This window comes from Thamnophis sirtalis, unplaced genomic scaffold (genome assembly GCF_051295495.1).
Source record: "Thamnophis sirtalis isolate CommonGarterSnake01/CBP01778 unplaced genomic scaffold, rThaSir2_p1.2 scaffold_5, whole genome shotgun sequence".
Taxonomy (NCBI): domain Eukaryota; kingdom Metazoa; phylum Chordata; class Lepidosauria; order Squamata; family Natricidae; genus Thamnophis; species Thamnophis sirtalis.
Window position 1 is genome coordinate 59,895,622 of NW_028261385.1, and position 25,469 is coordinate 59,921,090.

The 25,469-nt window shown below is 40.4% G+C and overlaps 1 protein-coding gene across 5 annotated transcripts in view; it reads right to left on the minus strand.

Moving 5' to 3' along the window:
- Window positions 1–3,788: 3,788 nt before the first annotated feature.
- The window catches only part of SYK (spleen associated tyrosine kinase), a 49,389-nt gene continuing 27,708 nt past the window's right edge, over window positions 3,789–25,469 (minus strand). For 4 of the 5 annotated variants that reach the window (XM_087715891.1, XM_087715889.1, XM_087715890.1 and 1 more), the window contains 7 exons: window positions 22,899–22,983; window positions 15,017–15,194; window positions 12,559–12,768; window positions 10,888–11,074; window positions 10,503–10,643; window positions 10,196–10,308; window positions 3,789–8,533 (listed from right to left, as the gene is read on the minus strand). In XM_087715891.1, coding sequence (XP_087572017.1) covers window positions 8,461–8,533; window positions 10,196–10,308; window positions 10,503–10,643; window positions 10,888–11,074; window positions 12,559–12,768; window positions 15,017–15,194; window positions 22,899–22,983 — 987 coding nt within the window. In that variant the 3' untranslated portion in view covers window positions 3,789–8,460. The remainder of the gene's footprint in view (window positions 8,534–10,195; window positions 10,309–10,502; window positions 10,644–10,887; window positions 11,075–12,558; window positions 12,769–15,016; window positions 15,195–22,898; window positions 22,984–25,469) is intronic. The other variant, XR_015696701.1, reaches the window with a different exon arrangement.

The following is a 25,469-nucleotide window of genomic DNA, read 5'->3' on the forward strand; positions in this document are numbered from 1 at the left end:
GGAGGATGTTAGGGTCTGGATGGGGGTAAACAAACTGGCTCTCAATCCTGACAAGACCAAGTGGCTTGTGTTTTTCCCTCCCCAAAATTGGCCATGTATTCCAACTCTCAGGCTGGGGGGTGAAATTATACGCTCCTTAGACAGGGTTCGCAATTTGGGAGTCCTCCTAAACCCACAGCTGACTTTAGATCACCATTTGTCGGCTGTGACCAGGGGGGCATTTACCCAGGTCCACCTGGTGCACCAATTGCGTCCCTACCTGAACCGGGAGGATCTTACAACAGTCACTCATGCCCTTGTGACCTCAAGGCTGGACTACTGCAATGCGCTCTACATGGGGCAGCCCTTGAAGAGTGTTCGGAGACTTCAGCTTGTCCAGAATGCAGCTGCGTGAACGATCGTGGGTGCGCCTCGGTACACCCATGTTACATCTATCCTCCGTGAGCTGCACTGGCTGCCTGTTGGTCTCCGGATACGCTTCAAGGTGCTAGTCGTCACTTATAAAGCCCTACATGGTATTGGACCTGGGTACTTGAGAGACCGCCTTCTGCCAATCACCTCCCATAGACCCATTAGATCCCACAGATTAGGCCTCCTTTGAATTCCATCTGCCGGCCAATGCCGGCTGTCAACCACCCGGAGGAGGGCCTTCTCTGTGGCTGCTCTGGCCCTCTGGAACGATCTCCCCATGGAGATTAGGACCCTCGCCACCCTTCAGGCTTTCCGTAAAGCCGTTAAGACCTGGCTGTTCCAGCAAGCCTGGGGCTGTTGAGTTCCACCCCCACTCGAATTGGTTGTGCTTGTGTGACTTTTTAAATTGTTTTGTATTGCTGTTTGTTTCTGTTTTTACTCTTTTTGTATTTGTGCCCCTTCCCTCCTGGTTTGTTAGCCGCCCGGAGTCCCTTTGGGAATAGGGCGACATACAAGTTGAATACCCCCCCCCCCCAAAACAAACAAACAAACAAACAAACAAACAAACCAAATGATGAGTTACTAGAACTGAATCCTATTTTTCTAATAGTCTAGAAAAGCATAAAGAACTTAAGCGAAGTGCTGCTTTTCTTATGCCAGTCAGGCTCTTTCCCACTGACATGGCTGAACTGGCCTGAAAGGCACAGTATTTGGGAAGTGCATGTATTTATCTGAATTTGAATTCAACTGGCTTTGAATTTTCCATTAAATGAATGGTATGTGTTATATAGAACCCAATTGGTTAGATGTGTGCATCATATTAAAACATTAAAAAAACATGTTGAGTTCATACAAGAAAAGTGAAAACCAAATGAAAATACCTTATGGCTTAATGTTAAAACTATATGTAGATTGCTTTAGATTTATTTTCTTGGTTTATCTGTAAGGAAACATTCAGTTATTTAAACTGAATGGATGGCAGAGATTATTGGCAATTCACTTCCGCCTAACCAGGACATAGCATGTAAGTGATGCTTGACCAGGATCCGCAGGATTGTCTGGGACACTATGCATCCTCTTCATGACCTGTTATCTTTGTTCCCTTCTGAGAGGAGGATAAATGATATCCGAAGCAGAACATCCAGATTTGATTTTGTTTTGTTCCATATAGTATCAACCTTGTGAGCTCTCAAGCTTCGCCTTTCCAATATGTACACACACACACAGACAGTATATTTATAGGTATGGGTGTAAGCGTGTGTATATAGATGTATATAGCACATGTATATGTGTGTTATGTATGCGTAGACTTTTGATAGCAGGCAACAGAAATTTATTTTTAATGTGTGTCAGTGTGCCTACAATAAAAAATGACAATAAAGGTCATCTATCTAAAGGGACACGGTGGCTCAGTGGCTAAGATGCTGAACTTGTTGATCAGGAAGGTCGGCAGTTCAGTGGTTCAAATCCCTAGTGCCGCTAACGGAGTGAGTTCCTGTTATTTGTCCCAGCTACTACCAACCTAGCAGTTTGAAAGCATGTAAAAATGCAAGTAGAAAAATAGGAACCACCTTTGGTGGGAAGGTAACAGCATTCTATGTGCCTTTGGCATTTAGTCATGCCAGCCACATGACCAGGGATACGTCTTCAGACAGTGCTGGCTCTTCGGCTTTGAAACATAGATGAGCACTGCCCCCTAGAGTTGGGAACTATTAGCACGTATGTGGGAGAGGAAACCTTTACCTTTATCTATCTAAAACTGAGCCAGGCAAAATTTAAAAATATTTCAATTCAGGCAGGATATACTTTTCACTGAGACATGCATACATTTTCTACCCACTAAACACATACAATTTACTTTTCATGATTTCAGAATAATGATACTATTGAAGGGACTTCATATTACTCACTAAAATAAAAGCTAGAACAAAAAATGAGCAAAATCTATTCAAATACTGACACCTGCTGGTTAAAGGCATGTCTTGCTTTCTTTGGCTGATATGGGAAGGACATGGTAAACATTAGGTTGGTTGTATAGAGTATATACAAGGTTCACTCCTGAAGGTTCTGCATAGTAGAAGTTTCCCTATTCCTTCTGAAAATAAGTGAGTTGAAAGAGATAGAGTCTGCATATCACCCAATGAGCTATTTGAGAGAACTGCATGAACTACGAGAGACAAATAGTTCACCAGAATCTTGAAACACTGTTAGCAGTCATTGGAATTGAGATAGAAATATACCAGTAAAGGAGAAGCTACAAATATTCTCCTTTATTGATATATTGCTTTCTTGCACACGTTTCATCACCCTAACTAGGTAACACCATCAGTGCTAGTAAGGAGTGTTGTTTGTTGTCAGTTTATATTCTGTCTGTGTGTGTGTGGGGGGGGCGATCATAGAAATTCTTTGGTTTCTTGATTGGGATATTGCTTACTTGATTGTTGGTATGAAGTTAACCTTATGAGTTAATCTATGCTGATCTGAGTGCTGATTCCTGGTGTCTTGTCTGTCTGTCTAGATATCAACAACAAATATAGACTATGGAAAAGAGACAATCAACCAGCCCAAGTCTCCAGCACCTCTCCCCCAGTAATCAGCACTCAGATCAGCCTAGATTAATTCCAAGGTGAACTTCATAAGTAATATGAATAATATTACTTTTGTATTAATAAGTAATTATTACTGTTAGTTATTATTACAAAGTAATTTTTAATATGATAACTTCAACATTTAAGTAAGGAATACCCCAATCAAGAAACTGCCAAAGAGCCATCAGTAAACAGCCAAACCAAATAATCTCTATGACCGCCCCCACCCACCCACACCAACAGACAGGCAAGACAGACAGAATATAAACTGACAGCAAACAGTTTAGTTACTTAAACTGAATGGACGGCAGAGATTATTGGCAGTTCACTTCCGTCTAACCAGGACATAGCATGTAAATGATGCTTGACCAGGATTCGCAGGATTGTCTGGGACACTATGCATCCTCTTCATGACCTGTTATCCTTGTTCCCTTCTGGGATGAGGCTAAATGGTATCCGAAGCAGAACATCCAGATTTTCTAGCACTGATGTTGTTACCTAGTTAGGGTAATTAAACATCTGCAAGAAAACAAGCATCAAGGACTCCTCATTCAAATATATCTTAGTATATTTCTTAGTTGCAGAAATTCCTTAATTTCTCTGAAATCTGAAGTAAGGTTGGAATTAAAAAGAAAAACACCTCCTTTGGAGATCTCTGACAATCAATATTTATAACAATGAAACAGAAGTTTGCCATGCTAGTCCTAGAGAGCAACAAACATAAGCTACAGGCTGAGTTGTAATCACCATACAAATGTTGAATGTTTGAAAAAGAAGTCCATTGCCATCTGTAAAATATATTTTAATGTACAATGCACTTCATACAGAAACTGAAATTGTAGATAGAGAAAGGCCGCTATTTAGAAAAAAAACCCTAGGCAAATACAAATTTAATTTTCAAAACTACAGACAGTGGAAATAAGGTGACAAAAACATATTCTATTCCTTTGTGAATGATAAAAACTGAACATAATTTAAATAATCGTATTTTAAAAATTCATACAATGGCACCTTTTATTTAGAATATCAAGGTTTAAATGTCTGAATGTATTAAATTGCATTTTGATATATCCTTTATTTTGGCTGGTATTTTTTTTATTTTCTCACATTTCACAGACATTCTTTATACAAAAGTTTTATGTGTCGAAAGAACTAATCCTCTACATTCAAGTGAGATGAGGGAAAGATTATAGCAGCTCTCTCTTTTGTACACATTTACATTGAAAGCCTCTCAGAAAGCATTCCAGTAAGTAGTTGGTGATGAGATTCTGAATGTTTATTTGCTGTTTTTCTTTTCCCCCCTCTGGCAATAAAGTCAAAATAAAGGGAGTTGTATTGTTTCCCTATTGAATCATTTCTGGAAATAGAAGCTCATTTTTCCTTCAATCCACAAAGAGGTCTAAAGAGGCAATTAAAAAGCAACCATTGTAAGTATGTTTGGAAGCTCCATGGAATTCAAGGTGTATAGGCTTAAATAAAGTTTCGTTTTGTATAAACTGTGTATAGTCAGTAAATTGTCTTTTTGTGGTTTCAGTCACCCTTCTTAGCCACACATTTATCTCCAATGCAGTGGTGGGATTCAATTTTTTTAAACTATCAATTCTGTGAGCATGGCTTGGTGAGTATGGCAGGGGAAGGATACTGTAAAATCTCAATTCCCTCCCCACTCCAGGGGAAGGATACTGCAAAATCCCCTAATCAGCTGGGACTCGGGAGGCAGAGAATAGATGGGGGTGAAGCCAGTCAGAGGCGTGGCTTTGTGGGAGGGGCTTTGTGAGAGGGCAGGAGAAGGAAACTGCAAAATCCCCATTCCCTCCTCACTCCTGGGGAAAGGTAATGCAAAATCCACATTCCCTCCCCACCCCATTAACCTGCTTTCCAGCTCTGTTCTGTTCAGGGCAACAAAAGAAGATCAGCTGGGAAGCAGCAGGGCCAGGGGCAGCCTATTTGCTGGTTCTCCAAAGTACTCAAAATTTCTGCTACCAGTTCTCCAGAACTGGTCAGAACCTGCTGAATACCACTTCTGTTCCAATGATTTATTACAAACAAGAAAAACAATCTTTTAAGGTGTTTTAAAATAGGTAAGAAAGATATTCAAAGGCCTCACCTTCAATTTGAAGATACATCAGCTTTTAAAGTCTGTGGGTGATGATTGTGACAATCTGTTGTTGATAGATTGTGACAATGGAGGTATAATCAGAGATGGGAACTCTTTTTCTAAGCTACACGTACTATTTCTCATTCAGGAAATGCATCGGGATTTTTAAATAGATACAGTACATTCATCTTATTACTATGACGATATCTGTTATACGCAGGTGGGTTTGAATTCATCTGCCTCATTACAAATATATTTGCCATAGAAACAGATAAAATAAGATCTTGTGAATGTATATAAAATTAACAAATGATAACTAAGTATTAGCTATTCAATTCTATTATTACAGAATATTTTTCTATATGCCTAAAGAGATTTAAAAATAAATTAAAGTGAAAATGTTTTGTATCCAGTTATTTAAAATAATATACATTTCTATTGCCTAATTTACTTTATATTATCATAGTTCTTAAATCATGATAGAATGTATGGCTACATATACCAGATGTCTTCAAGGATAAAATTAAAAACTAATAACATTTTTTAAAACATACAGAAAATATAATTGATCAAGAGTTGTTAAGGAACTTATTCATCATAAGCAATACAGAAATCATTAATTTTTCAGCCAATAATAATGTAAAAATAAGTTTGCTAATACTAAGATGTTTTGGCATGTTAGCCAAACTCTTCCTTTTTAGTGGGCTTTCTGTGGTGAGAAAAAAATGCAGGATTACATAAATGTAAGATAGTTACAAACTAAGGTGTGCATTTTTTTTTCTTCCATTTGATCCTGTCTGATTCTCAAAGATTACTTGGAGAAGTCCCTGCAGTTTTCTTGGCAAGGTTTTTGTTCTTCCTTTCTTCCTAGGATTGAGATATAGTGATTGGCCCATGGTAAGGCAGCTGGCTTCATGCATATTGTCTCCTCTTTTCTAGCCAGGTGCCTTAACTATTACACCAAACTGGCTCTCTAAATAAGATAATAGGAGACGTCTAAAATTACACTTATATTCTGTAACCACATGCAAAAGAATTTGTTTTATTCTCCTTGTAATACCCATAAGTGGCTGAACTCTTCTGCAGCATCCTTGGATAGAATGCTGGGAGAAGAATATATTTTACTGGGAGATGTTAAGCTAACAGGGGAAGCGTGCATAGTTGGATATACCCTACTGTCTGAATACTTGATATTGTTCTGAGAATAAGGCAAGATGGCTGTTTAGTAGAAACATTTCAAGAAATTTAAATTCAGATGCTAAGGCATGAACATTCCAGTTCTTTTCCTGATAGTTCTATATTACAGAAAATACAAAAAGCACAAAGAATAGTACTATTGCTCAATAATGCAGTATTAGAAACTCTTATTATATGAATCAGTTCAGTAAAGGTTTCTCCATGCCTAAGCTGAGAAAGTTTTGGTTACTTGCAAATGTTTGTTATCAAAGCATCTTGATCATTAGCCATGGAAGGATTTCTAGTCACCTTATAATAACATCACCTCATGATCACAAGCTAATATCATGAGCTTACAGTTGGTCATGAAGATGGTAGATGGTAAGTCAGCTTTTGGCTCACAAAGTAAAGTAAAAATAATGAGTAAAGAAGACATTCATCTTAGGAAATAAATGCTGTGACAAGGATGGCCCTTCCCCAAGGCCTAATTCAAGTGGCTAACTATGTTTGAGTCAGCAGAAATCAATATTGGCATAAAATGTATTGTCCCATCGCTGGACAATTCCTGGATCTGGACAACCTTCACAATTTGTTAAGTTCTTGATGAATTTGCTGGGTCTGGAACAACTATGCCCAGTGCTTTCTGCCAAAGGCTAAGAAAAGAGAATGGCGACAGTAGGTACTGAAGGGAAATGTGTAACTGCAGTAACTTGAAGCTGATCCTACCCTCTAGAAGTCACCTGACTGTGCTGCTGACAGAATAGTTCAAGAAGCATCTAAGATTTTACACACTTTGGGATAACTAAGGGATTCCTCTCCCTATAAGAGAGAAAGCATTGCTTTGATAATGGATTAGAACAACTTACCGTAAGCTTGTCTCATCAGTGGGCTGGGAACAAGATGAAGACATTATGGGAACAAATAGTATAAAGAAGTTGCTAGAATATGTTTGTATTATTGTTAGATGCAAGTGCAAATACCCTCACTGAAGGATATTTTACAAGATAATATTTGATGACAACAATGATCAGAATAGTTAAAGCAATGATCTTTGCAATAATGCACAGTATACAGTAATGTATACTGTATATTGATACTGAGAAAGAATGAGAGAATAACATTCAGAAGATGGATTTAAAGACAATAAGAATACCAGGCAAAAATGGTTGTTCAATCCTCAGCCAAATAAAGGCCCACTGTCTTTTGAGGCAACAATTAGTAAGGTGAAATTCACAAACTTGGAACATGGGAGGTGTTCATAGAATAAAACATACAAACTTTCTTTATCAAGATGGAGAAATGGAAGAAAGAGTGGATATAGGTTAAGGTAGAAGGACAGGATAAAAGAAAATTTTGCATGATTGTCTTAGGAAGAGTTATGGGTTATTGTTGGAAATAAACTGAAATACTGAGCAGCACCCCAAGAAATAAGCCTAACTCAATGACACCTAGCTAAACAATTAGCTTTTAATATAGAGTATACCTAAATAAATGGGGTTCCCAGAGCCTATCAGTGTTTTGACTATATGATACAACAGACCGAGGTGAAGCGCTGTTAGTTTATCTGTATTTCTTATTTTTTAAACTTTTATTATTTAATTTAAAGATTAAAACAATAATAGAGATATGTTGTTACTATATGAAACAATTTGCCAATTTTGTTTATAGATGTTTAGATTTTTCCAAATAATAACTACCAAGAAAGAAGTGGGGATATAGGTTTTGTTTTGCACATATATGCCATATGTTTTAAATCTATGATCTGTTATTTCTAACTTTATTGGCTCATTTCTAGTTTAAAACCAATCTCTGCTTTGAATTTTCAAAAGTGAAATTATCCGATTCTCTTGACAGCAATAATGATGGAAATACAAATGTTCTTTTGATATCACAAAAGATGGTTCATTTGAACAGCAAGACAGAACGCAACCTAACCAAACTGACTTAAAATAGACTAAGCAAGTATAACTAATGCCAGATCCTTGAACATCAAATAAGCTCAGTTTAAAAATATTACTGTAGATACTAGCAAGTTTTTAAAAGTAGCAAGGTAATTCTACAGCAATGGTCTTTTCACAATGATTCTTCTAGAGAGCATTTTGAGTATTTTCTGGAGGACAACTTATTTGAAAAGTCAACTTTTGTATCTGCCTCTTGGGATGTCTTCATTGCAATACCACAGCATACTTATTGAGCAATGTCATAGTAGTAGTTGCGTAGCTTTAATTCAACAGTAAAAAATGATGGCCGATCATCAACTCTGGAAGAAAAAGAAAAAAATATTTTTGTAGACAAACAGGTGCTTTATTATTTGTCTGGCAATTTCCAGTCAATATATTATCTCTTTAACTACAACATTTACCAGTACTTTCTCTTGCTTCAGAACAGCTTATTGTGTAATTGCTATCCTTATCAGATAACTTAATTGTGGTTTCTCAGGAGTTAGCAAGAAGCAGCCAACAGAATACTGCATGATGAAATGACATTTTGGAAACCCTGGAAAGGACCACAAATCTAGGCAAAGTCATGATCTGTATTTTTTTTTCTTTCATCTTCTTACTTATAAATACTATCAGATAGTTCCAAAAGAAGGATATCTACAGGCTGGAGGTGGAAACAGAGAATAGGTAAAAAAGGATGGGGGGCAGAACCAAGAGATCAAATCATGGTATTTACCGATATGTTGTGACACATGAAAAATGAGATGTATCTCTTTTCATTTGCTAAAGAATTCCAAACTAAACAGGACAGTATTATAGAAATATAAAAAAATATTGAAAAAGAAAAATACTTTGATGATTAAATTGGAATTAATAGTTACATGCCCAAAGGAGAAAAGGGGGAAGAGGCCCCCCAAAAAGGAAGGTTAAATGGCAAAGATGGGAATAGTGGGGAAAGTTGGAGGGAAAAATTGGGGAGAGGTACCAGAACAATAGAATTAAAAAGGAAAGAATCCGAAAGAAAAAAAATATAAAAATTTCAAGATCAAGAAAAAGCCAAATAAATGGATGGAGAGAAAAGACCATAAGAGAAATGAAGTTCCTGAGAGACCAAGAGAAAATGGTTAAAAGGAGGAAAGAAAGAAAAATATTTGTTAATAGAATAGAATGAAATTTAGTGAATATAGCCAAAGGTTTATGTTTAATACCATGTGTGGGAAATAGATTAAAATGTGTGGATAAACTAATCAAATGAAATGTTTAATATACAAAATTAAATTTGAGGATATATGTTATAAACAGTAAAACAGAATAATAGATAGAAATGATATATTAAATGTGATTAACTTGGAGAGGCAAATAATGATATTGTCAATATATTAAGAAGAAATTCAAATTAAGTGGGAGATTATGGAATGAAGATAAGATGACTGAAATGGAAAATGGAAAAAAGATGTAAAATGTATTTTGTATAATTGGAATATGTAAAGAGGGGAAAACCTGGATAACACTTTGTTTACAAAGAAGGGGTAGAGAATGACCCTATATCAGTGGTGGGTTGCAGGCAATATGCCCCAGTATGGGTGTAGCGGTGCCTGCCCGGAGCACCGGGTACCATTACGGTACAATGCTCTGGAGGGTCCACCTGTCTGCCTGAGCTCCTTACCTGTATTTGAGCTCTTTGTCGCTTCTGTACATGTGCACAGAATGCACAGCACCTGTGCAACGCTCCACCGAATAGCTGGAGTGTTACGGAGCCTCACGGAGGTGTCACAAGAGGTAAGGATGCCTGCGTGCACTGCGCTCGTGTGCGTGCGTGCTGCACATGTTCATGTAGTGGACACTGGGCCCCGTTGCAACCATATCGGTTGCAACGGGATCCGAAACTCACCACTGCCCTATATGCTGGTTTCAATGGAACATTTAACTATGGTCAATGAGCCTGATAAGCTTCAATAAACTATTGATATGAGAATACTTACTTATATGTCCAACACAATTTCATTAGTTCATAGATATCAGATGAGCAACCGACTGGACATTCTAATCGTTCTCCTCTTTCAATCATCTGAGCAACGTCAATTCCTTTCATACCCTACAATCGAGTGACAGAGAAAACTGAGATAATGTTGGCTTGGACTGAAATAAGACTATCACAATTTCTGAAATATTTTCTCACAAAGGTGTGTCACAATGGACATTTGAATAGCATCTCCATCTTGGTTTATTTTTTAAATCTATGATTTGGAATTAAAAAGGAAAGTTTAATAGTAAACAAAGTTTATTTACCTTATATGGCTTTTGCCCATAGGAAAATGTCTCCCACATTAACACACCAAAACTCCAAACATCACTCTTGCTAGAAAATTTGAAGAAGTTCATGCATTCTGGAGCATACCATTTAACTGGCCATTTGCCATGATGTTCTGCCTGTAATGGCACCCAAAATTAAAAAAATCAATAAAAAATAATTGGTTATATCTATTAACCACAATCTATAAACGAATCAGAAAACATGTTCCATTGTAATTGTTCAATGAACCATAATTATTTGTTGCAAATTTGTGCAAGGCATAAGGTTGAGCAAAAGCTGAATTATATATAATGACACTACAATTCACATTGACATTTGATGGTAAAAGTTTTTAAACATGTTAAAGGATAGAAAAAATACCTTGTAATAATCATTAGAGCCAAGAGCTTTTGAAAGTCCAAAGTCACTGATTTTGGCATAATGTTGTGTAACCAGAAGCACATTTCTTGCAGCTAAATCTCTATGTACAAAATTATTTTCTTCCAAATATTTCATTCCCATGGAAACTTGATGCACCAACTCTATTAGGTTCTTTTCTGTGATATCTCTGCAAAAACAAACCAGACTTTTAGAAACCTATTTCTTTTTACATTCTTAATTTCTCACTCCCACCCAGTAGAGAGAGGATGCTAATGATACATTGAAGAAATATTCCAACTTTATTGATTAGAGAACACAGTCCTTATGCGTTCATTTTTTTCCATACATTATTGCTCAATTTTTATTTTTTCCATGTAAAATCCAAATAGAGGTAGAGTATTCCCCCCCATCTTCTACAGTCTTAGAAACCTTTAGAAATTGTCAATGGATTATAAATTTTAATGACATGATTATAATTTGACATATCATTATTAAATATACAGGAAATAAATACACTAGTTGAATTAATCTAAACTACATCTGAATTAGAATAAAATTAATATTTTCTTGCTCTTTGCTTATTCTTTGTCCTGATCCTAGCAAATGTTTGGAATGTGCCCTAAAAAGCTTGAGCTAGATTGATTTACAAGCAAATGCCAACCATTAAATAGAGATTTTCTGGAAAATAGACTTTGCAGAAATCAAAGATTCATCTAAACAGGTGTTAGGGAACGAAGGCCCTTTTATGACTTGTGGACTTCAACTCCCAGAATTACACTGGCTTGTCCTAGCAAGAATACAGTACATACTGGATCAATATCACAATTAATATGAGATAATTAAGAAGCATGATGATGGCATAGACCAGGTGTGTGGAACTATGGCTCTTTTATGACCTATGAACTTCAACTGGCTCAATTTTGGGAATTGAAATCCACAAGTCATAAAGAGCCCACCGTTCCCCATCTCTGACCTAAAGAGACTCAATCATTTACATTTGTGACTTTTCTACATTGCAGTGACTTCCATGCTCTGTGAATGTACCTGTGGAATAGCAATAGCACTTAGACTTATATACCACTTCATAGTGCTTTTACAACCCTCTCTAAGCAGTTTACAGAGTCAGCATATTGCCTCCAACAATCTGGGTCCTCATTTTACCCACCTCGGAAGGATGGATGGCTAGTCAATCGTGAGCCGGTGAGATTTGAACTGCCGAACTGCAGCTAGCAGTCAGCTGCAGTAGCTGCACTCTAACCACTGTGCCACCTTGGCTCTGGAATACTAAATCCAGAAAAATTGTAGCCATGCATTCAGGTAAGCAGGGATGGCAAGTCAAAATATATCATCCTTTATATGAATACGGCATAGCTATATATATTTGTATTCAGTAAATTCACTTGTAGTGAAAAAAGTGGTATGTCACAAACCTGCATATATGCCTTCAAAGTAAATTGAAGAAGAAAATGTTAATTTTGAAAATGCCACTGTTATGAAAATGTTTGCTTTTGAAGTATTCAAAGAAACACCAATTTTGACAATTCATTGGATATTACAAAAGCTGTTATTTTCATATAACCTGAACTTTCCAGTGAGCAGTGGTCATTTTAATTATCAATTTAGGTTCTATCCATTATTGATCAAAATTTGCCAACTTACTGTCAAACTCACCCGTGTTTTAGCAGATATTTATTCAAAGGGCCAAGCTCAGCCATTTCCATTACCAACATCCAAGATTCAGCTTCACATATGCCAATCATTCGGACAATATATGGGTTATCAAGTTGTTGCATTACATTTGCTTCTCTTAGGAGTTCATCTTTTATTGCTGGATCATTACTTTCATTTTTGAGAATTTTCACAGCCACAATTTTCTTTCCTCTGTAACAGAAATTCCAGGAAAACATAATTATGAAGGGTAGATGGCTGGAAATGAGGTGGTCTCTTTCTGTCCTAAAATAAATTTTGCTTGCTTTGCTCTGCTGACATTTTTCAAGCAGAATTAGCCTTAATTTCAAATCTGTAGATAACATTTAAAAATTTTAAGTTCATGAAGCCATTACTGTGGCTTTATCAGAAGTTCCAATTCTTTAGTCTATGTTTGAAATATCACAGAAGAGTCCACATCCAAATTTTTCATGCGCTTTTGATAGAGATACAATATGTTATAGTGTAATCAGTGGTGGGTTGCAGGTGGTATGCCCCGGTAGGCACGTACCAGAGCCAGCCCGGAGCACCAGATACCGTTCTAGTATGGTGCTCCGGAGGGCCCACTCGCCCGCCCGAGCTCGTTTAAAGGCTTCTGTGCTTTCTTGCAGGTGTATGGCACATACAGCACCTGCTCGACACTCTGTAGAGCAGCTGGAGCATCGCGGGGGTGCTAAGATGCATGCGTGCACTGCACGTGTATGTGCGCACGCTACATGTGTCCATGAGGATGCTGTCGGCCCCATTCCAACTGTACCGGTTGGAACAGGATTTGAAATCCACAACTAAGCGTAAGCAACTCAGGTGCCTTTGAGGCAACCAAAGCATCCGGTCCCTAGTGATCCCTTAAAACATACTTAAGCTGAAGACATTTCCACTATTACAAACTGAAAAGCCAAAATTCAATTTGAAGTTGGAGAAAATCCTTAAACTAGTCTTTATATCATAGATGATTTAAAATCATGACCAAGCTTGTATCTTAGCTTTCCAATTAAATAATTTACCAAAATAGAATTTTCCAAAGAGTTAGATATTCTTGAGTTCCTATCACAACTGAATTTACATCCTAAAATGGCTCATAGATTTCTCATCACTAGTTCTCCTATAAACTTATCCTACCATATGTTTCAAGAACTTGTCATGAAAAATAGCACAAAGGAAATAGATAATAATTGCCAAACTTATAATATTTGACTATATTTTCATTTTACCAAGAGGTGGCTAATAAAAATCTTGTCCCAATGCTATTTTTGACCCATATGATATAGTATTTGACCCATATTGACTCATATTACATGGTAATGTGATCATTTAGTATCTTTTGTGGGATAGTGAATTAATACATATTAATAGTTTTATGGGAATATCTTTAAATGTTAAAAATATGTTAATATAATGTTGAAACTTTGAAACTTGGCTGTTTATCAACAATTGTGTTTGTATTGAGGATAGGGGTGGTGAAGGATTGCAAAACAATTATGTTAAAAAATTGGAATCTGTTGAAGAATGATTGTCAGAAATGTGTGACCAATCTGTTTTGAAAGATGCAAAACAGATTATTTTCTACCAATCAAAGGATGCAACTGTGATATGTTACAATAATATTTTGTACTATTCATGTTATAGTAGTGAATTTATTGGTAAATTAGTGACTATTTATAAGTATAAAATATTAGATTTTTCTTTTTCTCTTTCTTAGTTTGTACTTTTATTTTTTTTCCAAATTAGATTGCTTTGTTACCAAAAGTAAATAAATAATAAAATAAAATATAAATTGCATATTTTTTCCCAACAGGAACAGCAAAGATATATAGAATTTTTTTTTAATTATATAGTTTACTGCTATGGCACTAAACATCAAAATGCTAACAAAATGAACAAATTATAACAAATAATTTCAAATAAAAATATTGTTATGCTAGGCTGCAATTCAAACCATTCTTTCTAGGTTAATTGACATTTCTGTGTAAATGTACACAAAACTGAATTTTAAAGATTCAATTATATCCATATTCATAAGGAAGATTCAGCTGATATTCGGTAGGTTATTATTGAACTTAAGGGGAATTCTGACTGAGCTAGGAAATAATAAAACTGCCAGCATCTTTCGTTTAAAAGTAACATGCTAGATTTTTGTTATATAACTGGAATCCAGTGCAAATATTTGTGACTTGAGAGTTAATGTAGTTAAAGCAATGTACTATTGTTTTATGGGACAGCTCTCTATTCCTTTTAAATTACTAAGTGCTTTGGAAGGCTATAGCAAATGAACAATATTCATTTAACTGAACCTAGTTAATTTTTAATTCTATGTTAGATAAAGAGTCTCATACATTTTTTTCTAATAATTACTGCAATAACAGTATCAAAACCAATAAAGAAGAGGATACTAAAAGCATAAAGATGGGGAACAATAACTTACTTTTTCATTTCATAAGTGCCTTTTTTTACTGTACCAAAATTACCAGAACCAAGTTCTTTTTCTTCCAAAGTCAGTAAATTTCGGTCAAGGGTGACATTTTTAGCTTTTACTTCTTCTGGATCTGCATATGGACTTTCATAAACTTCTGTATCCATAGGCAAAGGTTCCCTGTGTTCACCTGTTAAATGAACAGCAGAACTTATTTTATTACAACTCTCCTTTGTAATCTGTCCTTATTGATTGAATTTAAAATATTAATTTTACAATATTAGCTCAAAATGAGACCCATCATTTCAAACAATCATAATTATATTTTAGTTTGAACATCAGTATTGAACTATAAAGGTTTTATTACTATGCTATTTTATGCATATGGTTCTCATTTGCTTTTCTACATCTTAATGAATCACGTACAGCAGGGGTGTCAAACTCAATTTTATTGAGGGCTGCATAAGGGCTGTGGTTGATTTCAGGGGGCTGGGCAGGCGCGATTGACTGGGTGGGCATGGCCAGCTTGATACTGCTCACTGCCCATGGCTGATTGGGTGGGCGTGGCCATCTTGACGCTGCTCATTGGGTGTGGCTGACTGGGTGGGCATGGCTGATGGGTGGGCGTGGCTGACTGGGTGGACATGGCCAGCTTGATGCTGCTCACTGGGTGTGGCTGACTCACGATGGCTGGGTTGGGACGGAACAAGCCATACTGGCTATGATGTGGGGACAATTTGGTGCCCTACAAGTTCATCGCATCCCCAAACTGCTGGCAGTGAATTGCATGCACGCACATACATACACACATTCCAGGTTTGGGGACTTTTATCCACATAGGAATGAGAGGGCTTTCTTTCCAAGTCCAGGCATGAGTGGCAGGTTGTAAGCTCAGATATGGATAAAAGTCTCCAAGCTTGGAATGGGTTGTGTGTGTGTGTGTGTGTGTGTGCGTGCACGCACGCACGCCTGCATGTACACAGCACACCAAAGGAGACATTCTTCTCCCAATCCCAGACATCGTTGGCATTTCCCTGTCTGATGCACCCTCGTAGCAAGAGAGGAGGCGGAGGACACAGCTGCTGTGTGTGGAAACATGGAGGAGAAACTTTGTAGGAAGCAGTTTCCACTGAGTCCAACTTCTGCCTCAACAGATCTCTGGAGAACAAGAGGAGGCGACAGGGGAACAGTGGTCCTGCACGAGGGAGGCTGGCCCTTCTCGAAAGGGAATCCCTGTTTCCAATTATGAGTGGTAAGGATGCTAGCTTGTTGGGGAAGCCTTCCCTCATGCTGCGCTCCCACCCTCCCCTCCTCGTCTCCAGCTACCTTTCAAGACAGAAGTTGGACTTGGTGAAAACCACTTCCTACAAACTTTCACTGGATCAGCAATATGGTTGCCCTCAAAGGGCCTGTTGCATGTAGGACTATTATATCATTTTAGTTCAGGTTTGTATTAACGTGGGCTGAATAGGATTAACATTTCAAATATGAACAAATATTTCAAATAAATTTGCAGAAACAAATTTAAAACAAAGAACAAACATAAGCTTTTTAATGTTCGTTCTCTCTCTCATGTTGTTTTGTCCGAGCCAGATACTTGGCATCTTTTATTGGCTACAAGTTCATCCCTGTTTGGAGTTAGGTTCTGAGCTGTGGAAACTCTTAGGATAGAGCAGAGGTGTGCATCAGCGAGAACCCTTCTGTGTGCCCTTTTTCATCACAGAGAAAAGTTGCTCACACAGGTATGTACTTCCAAACATGCACAATATTTGAGCAGCTTGTAGGTAGAGTTGGGGAATCGTTTCAAGGATGAACCTTGTGAATTGTGTGGGCCAGAGGTGGGTTCCTACCAGTTCAGACCGGTTCGGACGAGTAGGTAGTAACTCAGCCTGCCACGTCCCAGTTCTCTTGGCAGTGCCATAGGTGCCACCATCTTGTTTTTTCCTTCTGCACCTGTGCAGAAGCAATTTTTTTAGTACTGTGCATGTGCATCCCTGAACGAACTGGCAGTAGCAGCACCTGGAACCTACCCCTAGTGCGGGGTCCTACAGAATCATATGTTGTCTTAAGTGTGCTGTTACATTGGAGTTCTATCAGCTCCATCTGCATGCTTACAGGTGAATTCTCCATGTCAACTGCAAATGGATTGCTGAGCTCTCCAAAATTGAATGTCTGTGCTTCAAGATCAACAAAGTGACAGGTAAACTCCATTTGAAGTGTGCTCAGTTTATCAACAAAATGAGCATCTGAGAATACAGCGGTGGTGACTTGGCTGATGAGTGTTTGGCAACAGGGAAAGTGACTCAAGTTTGTTTGCTACAAGTTTGTTTGCTGAGCCTTCCACAGTTGCAGCTTTACTTGAAAGGCTTTTACTGCATCATACATGTCCGTGATCACACGGTCCTGTCCCTGAAGCTGAAGGTTTAGTGCAGTGCCACTATAAAACTAGCTTTCATAGCAGCTTCACGTTGTGACTTTGCTTTTGTGAAAGGTGCTGCAATGACATCGGACTCTTTTTCAACTCTTCCACCTTCTTTAGCTTCTGGTGTATGTCCAAGTTTTTGTACTTGTCCTGATGTTTTGTCTCATAGTACCGTCTCACATTATATTCTTTAAGTACAGCCACAATAGCTCCGCAAACAAGGCACACGGCCTTATTTCAATGTCAACCATTTTCAAAGTCCACTTTCCGTTTGGCCATTTTTGTAGGTTTAAATATCAGCATACAGGTATTCACAGCAGATTTGTTTATATGGGTATGAGACTGCGCAGAAAGCTCAAAGTCCTAGGTGCAGGTTGAGGTGAGCAGTTGCGAGCGCTCTTGAGATTCAGTAGGACACTATGAGTCTGGATGTTTTGAGCAGGTATAGCAACATCACAGCATCTATGGAGAGAAAGCAAGTGCCCGCAGCCCTCTTTGATGCATTTGAGATCATATATGTTATATAGGAGTGTAAAGGATCAAAGGATGGACGAGACGTGAGATGTCTGAGGTAAGTTAGAACAGTGGTTTATTTAAAACAAAGCAAGAACTATATACAAGCAGGAATTCAGCACCTCGCCCTGCTTGACAGCTATTTATATGGAGCTGTCAAGCAGGGTGATCAATGGGAGTGCTCCTGGCAGCCTGCGCTCAGCCAGCCGCGCTTTAGCCAAACAGGCGTGGCTTGGCTGTTGCCAGCTGTCAGTCATAAGTCGAAGACCTGCGGCCAATCATAAGTTGAGGACTTTAGGACCAGCTGCAGGTTGAGGACTTAGCACTTCTTCCCCCCTAGCGAGGGCACATGTGGAAATGTTGTGCATGCGTACTCGTTGAAGTAGGCGGGTCAGCGGTGGACATGCCCTGAGCGCCTCAGTGCAGGAGGTGGCGGCAGAGAAGTAAGATGTCCCTGTTGCATCTCCTCCCCAAAGGGAGTGCAGCTCCAGGTGACATCATCCAGGCCTGCTCCAGAGGGCGGATCCCAAGGCACAGGTAGGACGGGGCGAGGGGGTGCGTCCGTTGGAGGTGGATTTGAGTACAATTGCCAGTAGGCAGGGTCTGGGTAGGCAAGGCCTGACTGGGGGAAGGCCTCTGGATTGGGTAAACCAGGAGGGGCGAGACTGGAAGGAGTTGGCAAAATGGAATGGCTGCCAGAAGGCGGTAGCAGGGCAGGAGAGGCCTGACTGGGGGAAGGCCTCACAAGGGGTTCTAACTGCGGGCTGTGGTGGTATGGAGGCCGGCTGTTGGGCAACGGTGGCTGGGCTCGACGGGCCGGTTTGAGAGGAGGCCTCAGGTGGTAGGCGGCGCCTCAATTGATCCACACGGCACTGCCACTCAGTGCCATCTGGAAGGTGGACCTTGTAAGAACAGGCACCAGTTATTGTGATGATGGTGGCAGGCACACACCTTGGATCCCCAGAATAACTTCTGGCCCATACAAGGTCCCCAACCCTGAAAGTGTGGGAAAGGGCCAGGCTGTTCCCCAGAATAGAGAGGGTGCAATCTATCCAGGGTAGTCTGCATGCGCGGCCCATCAGCAGCTCAGCAGGGCTTTTGCGCAAGGGGTAGAATGCTGACCCAAGAGGTAAGCAGCCACCCTTGCCGGCCAGTCGACCCGGTCCATCTGGCCCAAGGCCTCTTTGGCCGAGCGGACCGCTCGCTCCGCCTGGCCATTGCTGGCCAGATAGTAAGAGGTGACAGGCGCATGGTGGATGCCCTATGCAGCCAGGAACTCCTGGAAAGTCGTGGATGTGTATTGCGGGCCGTTGTCGGACACAACAATGTCTGGCAAGCCATGGGTGGCGAACAGGCACCGCAAGGCCCGCACAATGCTTTCCGCTGTGGTGGATGACATTAGGACGAGTTCCACCCAGCGAGAGTAAGCATCCACAACCACCAGGAACACCTGGCTGTGGAATGGGCCCACAAAGTCTAGGTGCAGCCACAACCAGGGTCCCCTAGGCACCTTCCACTCCCAGGGGGGGGGCAGCAGGTAGAGCAGGGCTGGCACGGGGAGCACCGGGCCACCCAGGTAGCTATCTCGTTGTCCAAATGGGGGCACCTGGCCTAGCTCCGGGCAAGTGCCTTCATGTGCGCCACACCCGGGTGGTCTTCATGGAGGCGAGTAAGCACCTGATGGCTGAGGGCCAGGGGAATAATGACCCTGTCCCCCCACAGAAAGCACCCACAGTGGAGTGACAGCTCCAACTGATGGGTCTTGAAAGGGCGGAAGTCTTCCGAAACCCCACCCATAGGCCAGCCCCTCAGGACCCAAGCCATGACCTGGGATAGGAAAGGGTTGGCTCTGGTGTGGGTTGCCACATCAGTGGCTGCCAATGGCAGGTCCAGGGAAGCAATAGACAGGACTGAGAGGCAAGGAACTGGCTGTGGGTCAGTGCAGGGGAAGGGGCAGCAGCTGAGGGCATCAGCATGTCCCAGCTATTTGCCTGGATGGTACCTCAGCATATATGAGTACACTGCTAGGAACTCGGTCCATTGGGTCATCCGAGGAGAGAGAATGGGAGGGGTTGGATGGTCACTGGCCAGAAGTCCAACGAGAGGCTTGTGATCGGTGAACAGTGAAATGCTGTCCATATAGATAATCATGGAACTTTTTAATCCTGGACACGGCAGCCAGAGCCTCCTTGTCAATCTGGCTGTAGTTCCTCTCCACTGGAGAGAGTGTCCAGGAATAAAAAGCTATGGGGTTTTCAGAGCCATTGGGAAGGACATAGCTCAGGACAACCCCCAGACCAATGGGGGAGGCGTCACCTGCCAGCGTCAGCAGTAGCCTGTCACTATATTGGACTAGGACAGCCGCTGACATAAGCATGGCTTTGACAGCCGCGAATGCATGCACTTCATGGCTGCCCCAGCGCCAGGCCGTGGATCAGTTGAGCAACCGATGCAGCGGCTCGGCTAGTGACACTTGTGTGGCAAGAATGGCGCGTAAAAGTTTAAAAGGCCAAGGAATGCCTGTAGCTCCACCTTAGAGGCAGGCATTGGGGCATTCCTTATGGCCGCATCTTTGGAGGGGTAGGGTGGATGCCCTGGGCATCTATTAAGAAACCCAGGAATTCCACCCTAGGCACAGCAAATGAGCATTTGCTGCGCTTTAACTTTAAACCCGCGCCCCTGAAACGGTCAAGGACTTTCCCTAACACTTCAATGAGCCCTGAGCGGCTGTTTGCTGTGATCAGGACGACATCATAGTAGGGGATTACGCCAGGGAACCCATGGAGCAGCTGCTCCATGAGCCTCTGGAAGATCCCTGGGGCAACGGAAACGCCGAATTGGAGGCAGTGACAACGAAAAGCCCCATGGTGGGTGACGATGGTCTGGGCTGCTGCCGCATTGTCATCCACCAGGAGCTCCTGGTAGGCCTGATGTCTCCAGTTTGGTGAAGATGCAGCCCTGCCCCAAGGAATGGAGCAGGTGCTGCACCACAGGGACTGGATAGGAGTTTGCCTGGAGGCCAAGGTTGATGGTCGACTTATAGTTGGCGCAGATCCTGATAGACCCATCCTGATAGACCCATCAGCCTTGACAGGGACCACGATGGGGGTCTCCCATTTAGAGTGGTCGACAGGCTCTAGGACGCCCTGCGTCAACAATTTGTTGAGTTCCGCATCAACCTTTGGCCTCAAGGCAAAAGGCACCCTGCGGGCCTTCAGCTTAATAGGGGCAACCTGGGGGTCTAGGTTCAGGGAGATAGGGGTCCCCTTATACTCCCCTGGCTTACCATTGAAAACATCAGCGTACTCCGCAAAGACATCTTCAATGCCAGGGGGTGTGTCTGCAGTGTGATGCACCCCCACCAGTGACAGGCCCAGTGAGGGAACCAATCCAGGCCCAACAGGGCCAGCAGCGGTTCCTCAACCACCAGGACAGGGAGGCAGCCTTTGAACCCTCCGTACTCCACCCTTATAACATAACAGCCCAGGGTGGGAATTTGAGTCTCCTGGTAGTCTTTCAATGTGGTGTCTGGTGGTGACAGCTGGTCACATGATATGCCAGGGCAGAGTCGGGAGCCCAAAGGAGGGAGCGGGAGGACCCAGAGTTGACGTCCATAGTGCAGGGCGACCCTTCTAGCAGGAGCGAGACCGTGTAGGTCGTGTAGACCTGGTTCTTTCCGTAGGCACTGGGGTTGGGTTGTTGTGATGAGTCTCTGGATTCTTCCCCAGATATCTCTCCAGATGTCAGTTTGGAGGAAGATGAACCAGTTCCAGGCACTTCTGGAGGGCAGTTGGTTAATGGCTCCAAGCAGTTGTCTGAGACAGATTTAGCTCAACGACAACTGCAGCAGGAGAGCCTTGAGGCTTCAGTTGGAGAAAACATGCAGCTGCAGCCAGGAAAAGGAACTGCCTTCTGCGCTTGATTCAAGAACATGTAGGGTAGAGAATAGGCAGGAGCAGAGAAGGTCAGCCAGATAACTCTCGAGAAGAATGCCTCACTCTTCTTGATGGGTTGCACCAGAAGTTAGCTTTTTAGCACAGCAGACAGATGGAAGTGATGCTGGGAACAACATGTTCATCTAGCTGTGTGTTTTCTTGTCGCTGTGATTCTTGCCTTGTTTTGGATTGACACCATACCTTAACTTGGATCATGCCTTGTGAACTCTGGACTTTTCTTGCCCGTTAACCCTCTTCTATTGTGGATTTAATTTTAAATTGGGTTTATTTTGATTGAGAAACTTTCAAGTGCCTTTTGGACTCATTGGCCATTGCTCTGTAGACTAGTATTGGTCTGCTTGGGGCTGGACTTATTTAGGGCAGTTCTGGGTTTTGGTGAAGACAGCTGCTGGGGAATATTAATAAATCCACTAAACCACATTTGTGTATGTGCGGCAGAGGTTGGTTCTACCAGTTTGCACCTATTCGGTAGAACCGGTTCGTCAAATCTACTGAACCGGTTAGAAGAGGTTCCACCAGTGGACCTGGAAAGCAGGCCACACCTACAGAAGAGGTTCCAAATTTTTTTGAAACCCACCACTGATGTGCGGGTGCAGGATAGCACAATTGTCAGCATTGGAGCTATGCCATGGATATATGTAGTTAGTGGGTTTATACAGTTTATATGTTTTTTGGACTATAATGGAATTCTTTGCTTTTATCTGGTCCACTTCCCAGAGTTTATTGGATAGCTGGATGACCGTATAAAACTGGATAAATAAACAAACTGAAGTCCAGTATTTTTCTGGGCACCAGGTTGCAGAAACATTGGAGAAGTCTGGTCCACAGTTTTACAAAGCAGCAATATATCCCAATCAGTATGTATGGCTTAGGCCAATGTGAGACCTGAAGAAGGGACTTCACTTGTAGTGAAATAAACAGGCACTTTGAACTTGTGAATAGTTAACTTTCTTCACTGCTATTTTTTAGACATTATCAGAAATGACACAATATCATTACGTACCTCGTCTTGCCCACGAGGGCACATAATTGTTAAACATTGAAAGTAGTGCAGTATCATCTCTCTGGCCACGAACAGAGAAAGAGGGCTATGATAAAAAGATATTTTTTTTATTTCAATCATTTAGGGTCAAAGAGAGGGACAACATTAAGAACAAAATTACATCACAAACATTAAGCAAAAACAATGTGCAAGCAGAGTTAAAGAAAGAGAGCAAATCTTACCTAAATTTTTGAAAAGTTATTTGTTGCTTATATTTAGCAGTAAAGAAAGACTTACAATGCAAAAGCATAAAGATTTCTGCAAATATTTTAAATAATTTCCTAAAGAAGGAATTAAATAATCGATTTATATTTAAATTAAACAACTATAGATCCTATTTTGGAATCCCATGTCCACTGAAATAAGAACTGCTCAGTATTTTTCTTCTAATATATTTTATATTTTCACTACTTTTCATTTTATAAACCATTCTTCAAAGGTGCATGGATTTTAAAGCAGTAATTTGGAAAATAAATATAATCTACTGGTCTAGTATTATTTGAAACTGATATGGATAACTTAGGCCAATTGGATGAACTTATCTCTAAATAACTCTTATTACTTTTCCCAACCATTGATCTATGCTTTTTTTTAATGCAGGTGAATAAAAATGGAAAGCTGGATAACATATTAAGCTTCTTGGAACACTAGAAAACTGACAAATATAGATGTAAGAGGTAAACATGATGCAATAGATAGTTGTGTTGACCATAAAATCCATCCATCCATCCATCCTTTCTTCCGCCCTCCCTCCCTTCCATATTTTTGCAGACAAATATCTATTTGAATCAAAACAATGTCTACATAGATAACATGCTTCCAGTTAAATTGTAGAAGTTTCACAAAAACTGATATCCCAACAAAGTTGAAGGTTTTGAGATAAATTTGATTTTAAAAGCCAAGCTACAAAGAAATTATATTGCTAGCAAAACAATTTAAGTATCTTTTAAAACAACTAGCAACCTGATATGTTTGTTTATAAATAAAATATATTACTTCATAAATATTTACAAACTAACATATATTTAGAGCTGGCTCTATGATGGCAATTGGAATCCTGAGTACTATTTGGGCATCACTTTTCAAGGAAAAATGGAAATCAGTTACAAATGCTTTTAACATAAAATCTGCTGCTACTAAATCACTTGTAAATAGTTTTATTTGTTATATATGCCACAGAAAAGGAAAATGATTGTTACTGGTACTGAACCTTTTAAAGGAAATTAGTAGTAATTAATAGATGCATATGAATTTCACAGTACATACCAGTAGTGGGTTGCCAATTTTTTTTACTACCGGTTTGGGCATGTGTGATGCTTCTGCGCATGTGCAGAAGCATCTGGATGGGTGGGCAGAGCATCGCACAGCTGCTACTACCGGTTTGCCTGATCTGGGCTGATCCGGAAGCACACCCAATTCTGGTACATACACTATGTAAGTACCTATATCTGCTAGAATAGGGGTATTTAGATTTGGCCTGTGGGGCCACCCTAGAAACAGTGAAGGACCAGCCTGTAGTGCTTCTGCCAGTGAAAACAGAGCTTTGGAGGGCCAACTCCATTTTCAGCTGTGACTGTCTCCTGCAGCCCTCGGCTAGCAAAAATGGAGCTCAGGAGAGCTGTGCATGGCCTTCCTGAGCTCCATTTTCGCTGGCACAGTGCTCGGGCCACCACAGTTGCCCCTGACATGAGTGACATCAAGCTGGCCATGCCCCCTGGTCACAACCTCTCAGCCCCCCAAGGTCAAACACAGCCCTGATGTAGCCCTTAATGAAATCAATTTTGACACCCCTGTGTTAGAAAAGTGTAAGAGCCCTACTTTGAATGAAACAGGAAAAAACAGAGATAGGTAAGATAACTGATCACTTAATGTTCCTGTCTTCTCCAAAGCACAAAGTAATTCTCCAATGTTATTAATTAATTTAGTTTCGTCAGTTTCAACACTCTCAATTCCACATTGCTAAAAACAGAACTAAACTGATTGATAACATTGGAGAATTACATTTAAATATGAAACTCATTCGGATGAGACTTTAACACAATTAAGAAGAGAGGCAAAATTAATTAACTTTCCCTGATTTAGTTATGAAGAGGTGAGTATGACCCATGTGATGGGAAAAGAAACAAGCATTTATAAATCTGTTTTATAAATCAGGCCTCTCCTTTACATATAACATTTATGTACATGCCTAAAACTCATTTCTCATAGTAGGCTGTGAATAAATACAATATTTACCGGTATCATCAACATAGTTAATATTCTAATAAAATATTTCTAAATCTTTTCTATTATAAGAGTTTCCATAGCACAATGAGATCCATGAACCATTTTGTTTATTGTATATCATATAGGAATTTGCATTGGACTAGGAAGCTGGAAGGCCTTGAAAGCGATTACAAAATGGCAATCAAAACACTCAAGAGCACCAACACAGTTATAGTTTGAGAGGTAAGTAGCAGACATTAGTGTAATGCTTTGAATTATGTAGGCAAGGGATTCATAAAGTCTGGGTCATGATCTCCTGGTGGAGCC